Source organism: Leucoraja erinacea, chromosome 19 (genome assembly GCF_028641065.1).
Source record: "Leucoraja erinacea ecotype New England chromosome 19, Leri_hhj_1, whole genome shotgun sequence".
NCBI lineage: Eukaryota > Metazoa > Chordata > Chondrichthyes > Rajiformes > Rajidae > Leucoraja > Leucoraja erinaceus.
Window position 1 is genome coordinate 23,697,361 of NC_073395.1, and position 9,638 is coordinate 23,706,998.

Genomic DNA, 9,638 nt, shown 5'->3' on the forward strand with positions numbered 1-9,638 from the left:
ATTTTGACTGTAGTTCTAGTGACTTAAATACACTGGAGATATTTAAGCAAATCATGACAGTGCAGAGGTACCTCACTTTAAAAAGTTGCCTTAGAGCAGTATATAAAAAAGCAAACTATAATAAGCGAGTACGGTATTCCGAAAAACGCAAGGAATCATGGGATTTATCAAAGGTCATTCACGATAAAGAAACAGCGAACTAAGCGTTGGATGTATAAACTGTGTATAAATTCTTATCTTCATTCATAATTTTTGTGTAAACATTTATTTAATCTGAGGAATGGGGTGCCAGGTAGCGGGGTGTAACAGCGAGAGAGAGGGGGCAGATGTGAGTGGGAGACAGAGGGAGAGACTGGACCACCTGTGCGCACACAGACCCGCACCTCATCCGCAGCCAGGATCGAACCAAGGTCCCCGGCGCCGCAAGTGCTGCTGAACTGCCACTGGACCCCCCCCCCCTCCTCCTCAGGGGCAGCCGGCAACATCCGGGGCGACCCAGGACCAACGGGATACTGGCCCAGAGCAGCGGCGCTCTAGGGCCAACAGTTAGCGCGGAGAAGAAGAGCCAATCCCAGCTCAACTCCGCCTGCCTGGCTGGGCCAACCGACAGCCCCAGACCAACGGAACACCGGCCCGAAGCAGCGGCGGCCCAGGCCCACAGCCAGCGCGGAGAAGAAGCGCCAACTCCAGCCCAACCCCGTTCCAACTCTCAAGGAATCTGCTCCCCGACGGGCTGGGGACCGCTAGCTGCACCCCCCGCCCCACCCAGTGGCCGCCGGCCAACCCCCTCCAGCACCTTCGAAAGCCGAGCACCAGCCATCAACGGGGACACACACAAAATGCTGCAGCAACTCAGCAGGACAGGCAGCATCCCTGGAGAAAAGGAATTGGTGACGTTTCGGGTCTAGACCCTTCTCCAGAGATGTTGCCCGACCCACCGAGCCACTGCTGCACCCCATGCGCATCCCGGCCGATGACTGGCGCTCGGCCTCCGCCGGCACCGAGGGGGCCAACCCGACAGCCACTTGACAAGGCGAGAGGCGCTGCCGGTGGTCCCCGGCCTGCCGGGGAATGACCCCCCCGGGACCCCATACCAACCCAGGGAATGCCCCCCCCCGGAACCCCCGCCAGCCAAGGGCCACCACAGGCTGGGACGGCCCAGCAGCAACTCAACTGTGCCCGCAGCATGGGAGACCCGGGCCCGACCCCAGCCATGAACGAAACGCAGGTCTGCACCTACGCAGCAGTACAATCTCACTCACTCACCGAAGCATAAAGCAAACAAATAATAATCGTAGCTTTATACAAAGGAACAATACAACTAATTCATAGTTTGAAAGCAGTATTTTCTTACCTAGAAGAATCAAAGCTGGAAAATACGGATGAAATGAAGGTCTGATAAAACACAGCAGCGAGTGACCTATGACCTGGGCATGTGCAGTCGGAATACCGAACTCGATTATTGAAATCAGACCATACAAGTAAATGAAACTGAAAGTAGAAAATCTAGCATCTCCTACTTTCATTTTAGATTTAAACTAGGTAAGAGTAAACGTAGGAACAATATCAAGAGGTGCCTCACCACGGTCAAAACATGAAACAAAATTTCAACAGTGTTGACATTACTTTGGAACAGATGATGTTGTGATGGGAGGCAGAGGACATAGCTCAACAGTGACTAAAATTAATCAAATGCTCATCCTATTTATTAATCTAGCAGAAGGAGATCTGACAGTTTATACAAGATACTTCAACGGACTAAAAGAAACATTCACCACTAAAACATAAATGGAAATAAATCCAAATCAATCATAATCCTCAAAGTAGGCAGTCTTGATTCTCTGGCCAATTATTCAATGGTAAAAAGAGACGTATGTTCATATCTATACTTGCTCAGACTACATCCTTCTTGCAAAAGAGTGCAGTGGTTAAAAATAGCAAAACTAGTGCAAGTGTCTAACAGGGAGAACAGAACAGCAAACACGTACTTCTTACTTTAAATAATTCTTACTCAGCATGTGGAGAGCTAAACTAGGAAATGAAATTTAGACGAGCAATTCAATATCAAACCATATAGTGGGAGAAGGATCGATGAGGTTCCAAGACAATTATAATTGAGAAAATGAATTTCCTAGTAATTAAAATCTTAAGAAATGAAATTCTGTGCCTGTAAAACGTAATTCTCAAATCCATTGGATATATATTCATAATTCCATCTCTACAAGTACACTTGAATGGATGCAGTAATTTTTTTGATATCTAATCCTCCAAATAATGGGTACTTAATGCTATTGCGATAATTTCAAATCAAAGTCTTTTGGAGTTACCAAAGTAATTCCAAATATTCTGGAGTAGCATCTCAACTCAGAAAGCAACCTCTTGAAATCTATAATTAGCTGCCAATATGCAGTTACTGGAAAGTTGCTGTATGATTTACCTTTCTAAAAAATGAGATAGCCCATATAGAGTCACTTTAAAAAGTAAATTAGCCCATTCACTTGAAAATGATTTTAAACCAAAGTAATACCGTCCTGCACGACACACCTAACCTATAAACTAAATCCTACCCATCTCAGCAACATCACTTCAGGAAGGCACCCAGCAGAATCCAATTATTAAGCACAAACATGGGAGAAAAGTAAAAGCTGGCAGTGGTGTATTACTGGAAAAGGCCTGCAAACAGATTAACTTCCTGTTATGCCATTTCTGTGTTGGAGATCGAAAATGTGGAGAGAAAAGGGAAAAGAACTGCAATAAAGTGCCCATGATTAATCAACAAACTTGACTGCAATACCTGTTAAAATCCTCCAATGTAACCGCGACATACTTTGATTGAAGGGACTCACAATCAATAGCACAGTAATCAATAAATCAATCAATATATAATGTCATGATAGCCTCGATCCTCATTTTGCAGAAAATACAAACAACCCAATCTAGCTCCTTTTCATTATGAAATATTAAGGAATATACAGCACTTTGTAACAAACACAGCTTGGCTAATGGGGTAATAGACAATAGGTGCAGGAGTAGACCATTCGGCCACTTGAGCCAGCACCGCCATTCAATGTGATCGTGGCTGATCATCCACAATCAGTACCCCGTTCCTGCCTTTTCCTTGCATCCCCTGACTCTGCTATCTTTAAGAGCTCTGTCTAGCTCTCTCTTGAAAGCATCCAGCGAACGTTTTTCCTCATCTCTGTTCTAAATGATTTACCCCTCATTCTTAAACTGTGGCCCCTGGTTCTAGACTCCCCCAACATCAGGAACATATTTCCTGCCTCTAGCGTGTCCAAACACTTAATAATCTTGTTTTCTTTACTCAATCTTGAGTCAATTTCCACTCTACACTACAAATGATGTAACATCCATTTGTTTTCCCTTATTTCCCTATTGCTTTGTTCGAGATGTGGCCATGTACTACAACAGTTCTTAAAATTGAGCTGCAACCACAGAAAAAAATATCCTCTCTAAAAGTTAGTCTTAAGGGATCATGGTGAAACAGATTCCAAATAAAGTTCTACACCATCACCAATTAAGGTACTGTTAACAATAAGATAACTTTGTTGGCTGCCCAACTCTTCTCTATCAAGTGTACTGTTATTAATAGCACGGTGCACTGGCTTTATTTGCAATGCCCAAGATTAACACATATTGTTAAAAAATGTATTGTTGCGAACACCATGAAGACAGCGCAGTTTAAGTCCTCAATGTCACTATTAAGGATTGGAGCAACTTGAATATCACTACTGATTGTCAATACTTTCTTATATCATCTTCTCAAATAACAAATACAAACACTACTACTTCCAGTCACACGTCTATCTGAAGGTCAAACATCAATGCATAGCCATGCCAATAATGCTGGAATAAAACAAAACAGAGCATGCTGCAAACACTCAGCAAACCAGGCCTGAGGGTTTCCAGCATTTTATGTTTTTTCATTTCAGATATACAGCATCAGCAGTTTCTGGATTCTAATATTGCCAGAGCCCCCTCTAAAAGCAAATATAACGCGTCATAAACAGGATACAACAAAATCAGTGAAGATAAATTTAAAAAAGAATTTTGGCTGACTGATGTAGTTCCCTTCTCTTAAATGTGCACACCACTTAGTTTATATCCCTTCACTTTGTGCAATGAGAATTTCTGGTTATATAAAGTGCAAGATATTCACTATACACAATTTTTCACTACTTTTTAATTGAAACTAATCCTTCACCCAAATACTCCACTCGATAGGCACGTGTTTCACAATGAGGTCACTACTTTTAATTCAATGTTTAATGACGTTATTGTAGATAACCATAATCGTTTAAGAAATTCAAATAACAAAGCTATTAGGATGAAAACATAAGATTACTAAGAACAACTGTCACACTCGACAACTTGACATCTGCTGCATCTACAAACTCCTAGAAATTTTACATCTCAACTAATTAATGTGAACTACAGTGATTATTAAAGGAAAGTATGCCACAAAATTCCTCAAATTGAACAAATGACCATTTAACCCTTGTCAACATTGAACAAGAAATGTTGATTCCTAGTTTTCCTTCATACTTGTCATGATACCTTTAACTAGACCAGAGCATCAATTTAACTTCTTACTCAAAGGAGGGTATCTCCAAAAATGTTTCATACACTCAAATGTCAAACAACATTTTGTACTAGAGGCTGGGAAGGGAGCATAGTACCTATGATCACCAACAGCACTGAGTGCTACTGGCCAATCTTGACCATCACTTAGGCAATTACTACAACTATGTCTTATGAAACTAGTCTCAACAGTACACATATGATACACATATTTCTCTTATGCCGTTTATTTATACAATCCGAACATGTTAAAAAATCGCAAGAATTACCGATAACAAATCAGACAGGCAAAAATTAGTGACATGGGGCATTCACGCCACTGATTTGGGTTATAGATTTGTGCTTGTGCCATAATTTTATGCTAAACTGTATAGATTACGTGTTAGTGGCATGAATGCTGTCAACATTTGCTCTTTTGAGCACAAATTTCTGTATTCGTTAATCATTAATTGCTGGATTTCAAGACAACCTTGGATTGGAAGCACAAGAGAGCTCAAACCATATTGCACTGGTAATGCCTGAACAAAAGAGCAGTGCCACGCTCTGAATAGAATTGCCTGTTGTTAGCTTGCAACAAGATAAAGTGAAATGGAACAGAAAATTCAGCTTGTAATGGTAGAATACAACTATGGATGCATGGGATCGAAATGGCCATGAAAAACATTTAAAAAAAGTTTTCAGGTAAAAATATCCAACTTTTTCACATAGCAATGGAATGGTGACACATTTCCAGATGTATATATGACTTAGCAGTGGCAACTCCACATGCCTACTACATTTTTCTAAGTGATACAGGTCACTGGTGTGTGGGGTACAGCCAAAGGAGCCCTGTCAAGTTGGTGAACGCTATTTCACACGTACTGCATTAGTGGTGAAGGGAGTAGAGAGAAGGGCAGTGAAAGGGTGCAAATCAATTGGGTTGCTTTGTGCGAGACAGAGTTTTTGAGTTTTGTTCTTGGTATATTCATCCACAGTATTGAATGATACTTGTTGAAGGTGGGTTATTTATAGGGGAGTCACTTGTAAAGATTTTGAGCTCTAACCCACTCACAATTTATGGCTGATCCTGTTACTGGCTAATGGTGGTACCTTTGGGAAGTTGATAGTGAGAATTTGACAATGGTAATTATTGGCACAGGATAGTAATAATATCTCTTATTGAAGCATAAATTTGACAAACTGTTATTCACCATCCTCAGATGTCATACAAATCCTGCTGCAGGAAGGCATGAAGTTCTTGATTAGTAAGGGTGAAATGGGTTATGGGGAGAAGGCAGGAGAATGGGGATGAGATGGAAAGATTTACTCCCCATAAAGGCCAAGATTCTGCAATACTTTCCTGCCAACTTTTCACATCAGCTTCTTACAAATTACAACTTTGTCAAAACTTCACAGCTGCCATCCCACTTTCCAAAATGCTCCATTACTCCCACTGTGCCAATGGCACCAGCCAAGTTCACTCATAAGATGAAAACATTCAGCGGCTGTGGGAAGTACAAGAGTCCACATGGGTGAAGAAACATTAATTCTTTCCACAGATGCTCCCTACATTTCCAGCATTTGGTGCTTTTATTTCAGATATCCAACATCTGCAGTTTTCTGATTTTCATTGACTTCTCGTATCCTCTTTTAACACTGGCTTGCTATTTGTTTCACTTTTTATTCAATATTAACAGCATTTCCCCCACAATGATCACACTCCCAGATCTCACGAGCTCCTTTAAAAAAAAAACTTCCAATGCATCTCTTTGGCAATGCTTTCAACCTCAATCCTCAGCGTTATGTTTTCCCTTTGCTTGGATTTAAGATTTTTTTTCCAACAAGTTGGACAACATAGGACTAGTGTGAACGGGTGATCGATGGTTGGTGTGAACCCAGTGGGCCAAAGATCCTGTTTCCATGCTGTATCTCTAAAACTAAAATCCACTGGGTGGTGTTGCAATAAATGTTATGATGGGCGAATCAAATTTGCACATAATGTTGAAACAGATTCCAATTCTCTCATTGAAATCTCAAATCAGGAACAAAATTCAAATTCTGCAAAACACTTTAGAACATTGAGGGCATTAAAGGAATTTGCTGCTTACATTTCAATTTGCTGGTTTTCAATTGACAATATAAATTGTAACTGCGGCATTTCGGTTACTTTGATAATATTGTTAAAATATTTAACTATACCTTTAAATCTCCCCATTGAAAATAGAGAAGAGAGAGATGATTGCCCAAACTCCAATAAAACTATGTTTAATACGTTCGAGAGTGTCAGGTCATCCTGTGTTCAATGTGAAAATGTATGCATGCATGGGTTAGTTTGTTCCCCATGTCTCAGAACAATCAGCAGCTTTCAAAGCCTTAACAGGAATTCCTATTTGTCTTTCTTTTCGGTGGAGGTTAAAAGAATCCCAGGCAAACATGCAATAGAGAGAGTTCTGGCACTATCCTTGCTAGTTCTTGCATCAACCAGAGAGTGGTAGATGCTGCCTGGTCCATCACAAGTATTGATTTCCCCACCATCGAAGAGATCATCTATAGGAGGCATTGCCTCTAAAAGGTAGCCAATATCAAACACCTACTCCACCCTGTGGGGTCACATTCTCATATTGCTTCTACTATCAGGAAGAGGTACAAGAGCCCTTGAAACTGGATACCAGGTTCAAGAACAGCTTCTTCTCAGCAACTATTAACAGCTTTTGAACTCCACACTACACTAACCTCAGCAACTATTAACTTCTATGGACTGGGTCTTTGATTGCACTAAAGATTTCATTCCCCCCTCCCCACCCCCCACTAGTATTACAATTAATAATATTGATTATTCTTGATTATTTATTCAGTTGTTTGCATTGTGTTTATGGGCCTGTTACTCTGTTGCAGTAAGACTTTAATTGTTCTGTTGTCAGTATATATGACAATTAAACAATCTTCACCAAGCAAAGGCTACATATGATGACAAGCCTTTCTGTGTCCAATTTGCTTCTGACATTACGACAATGGTTTTTCATTAAACTAACATGTTCCCCATGTTGGGGGAGTCCAGAACCAGGGGTCACAGTTTAAGAATAAGGGATAGGCCATTTAGAACTGAGATGAGGAAAAACCTTTTCACCCAGAATTATGAACTGTGGAATTCTCTACAACAGAAGGCAGTGGAGACCAATTCACTGGATATTTTCAAGAAAGGGTTAGATTTAGCTCTCAGGGCTAACAGAATCAAGGGATATGGGGAAAATGCAGGAACGGGTACTGGTGGTGCTAGCTCAAAGGGCCGAATGGTCAACTCCTGTACCTTTTTTTCTACGTCTCTATTTGTGGTGGGAGGTTATGTCAAGTGTATTCACCAGGTAAGGAAAGGAACAGGCGATGTATGTAATGATGGAATTGAACAACCAACACTGGTTGTTCACCTGGCCCCACCTCCCCTAATTGGCACGGGTGTCAGCAGTTATGGAGAGAAGGTAGGAAAATGGGGTTGGGAGGAAGAGATAGATCAGCCATGATTGAATGGCGGAGTAGACTTGATGGGCCGAATGGCCTAATTCTGCTCCAATGACATGAGCTTTTTCCAAATCACATGATCTTTCCAGATTCCCCCCCCCAATCCCATCCCCCCATATCTCTTGTGCTGCAGCAAATAAGAACGTCATTGTTCAGTTTCGGAACATGACAATAAAACTCTTAACCAGTGTGTCTGAAGACAGATCAGACCTGTCCATTTCCCTGCACCGATGCTGCCTAGCCCGCTGAAAATGGATCCACCAGCACTTTGTGTTTGGCTCAAGATTCCAGCATTTGTACAGCCTCTTATCTCCTCTCCCTCCAATCCGTTTCTCGAGAACCAGGGTTGTTCAACCACCGCCAGCCTCTGGGGCGGAAGGTTTTTAATCAGACAACATGAGAAGCCATGGGAAACAAGTGGCGCCGAGGGCAGTTCCCTGCAGCCCGTCGAGGGGACCAGTGTTCCCCGGGTGTGGACCCCCCCGTGGGGATCTGGCGGCTGCGATGAGAGGGAGCCCCGCCCGTCCTTCTGTCCGCCCGCCATCCAGGGCCGCCCCAGTGCTGACTGACCGCTGGGCCGAGCCCCTGTAAAGCGCCGCGCTCCGGCCTATACGGCCCGACAACCCCCGCCCCCCCAGCGCCGTCCTCACCAGGTGTCACCCTTCTTGAGCGGGGTTTTCATCAGCGCCGCCGTGTCAGTGCGCTGCGTCTCTAGCTCGGCCGCTCCGCCCTCCGCCATGTTGGGCAGCAACCGGCCGGGGCATGCCGGGAGCCCGCGTCATTCGTGCCGACGAGCCGCCGCCGCACCGAGGCAAGAGAATACCTGGGACCCGCTGGAGGACCCGCGGCTCAGACCCGCCGGAGGACCCGCGGCTCAGACCCGCCGGAGGACCCGCGCTCCTCCCAGTGAACTTCCACCCTGTCCTCAAATGCACCTGAATTAGTCTGAAGAAAGGTCCCGACCCGAAACGTCGCCTGTCCATGTTCTCCACAGATGCTGCCTGACCCGCTGAGTTATCAGCACTTTGTGCCCATTCGTCCTTAGCAAGCTCAGAGCAGTCCTGAAATACTTGCATTTATGGACAGCTTTAATTTAAGGATCTGCCTTTTTGAACGTTTTGTTTGAGGTAAGATATAGCAATGTTACAAAATTTTGAGATTTTAAAAATCAAGTCTTAAATTTATCCCATCAGATAAAGCATAAAAAGAAGTTTAATTGACACCTAATTCACTTTCATATCTTCAGTATTAAAAAAGTTATGGCAATTTTCATACTCGGAAATTGGCATCTTGTTCCCTATAGGGGGGTTGCACGGAAGGTCACTGGGTCAGACGGCTCGACGCACAGAGCCGCTAAATCCAACTGGAAGACATCCGTCACTTCCGGCATATGTTATTAATGCAAGAAACGAGTACTTTCCTACCTGTTAAAAAACACCAAAATGTTGAATTTTTGCGCTGAAAAAAATTGTGGGAGTTGGGGTAAGTGTGAGAGACGTACCCAACTTCAGAATTCCAAACGTGAAGCGAAATGAAGGTAAAGG

The 9,638-nt window shown here is 43.1% G+C and overlaps 1 protein-coding gene across 1 annotated transcript in view; it reads right to left on the reverse strand.

Annotated features, from left to right (window-relative positions):
- LOC129706390 (ubiquitin carboxyl-terminal hydrolase 15-like) overlaps positions 1-8,958 on the reverse strand; it is a 90,502-nt gene extending 81,544 nt beyond the window's left edge. The window contains 1 exon segment of the mRNA XM_055650669.1: positions 8,745-8,958. Within this exon segment, the coding sequence (XP_055506644.1) occupies positions 8,745-8,833 (89 nt within the window). The 5' untranslated portion in view covers positions 8,834-8,958.
- Between the last annotated feature and the right edge of the window lie 680 nt (positions 8,959-9,638).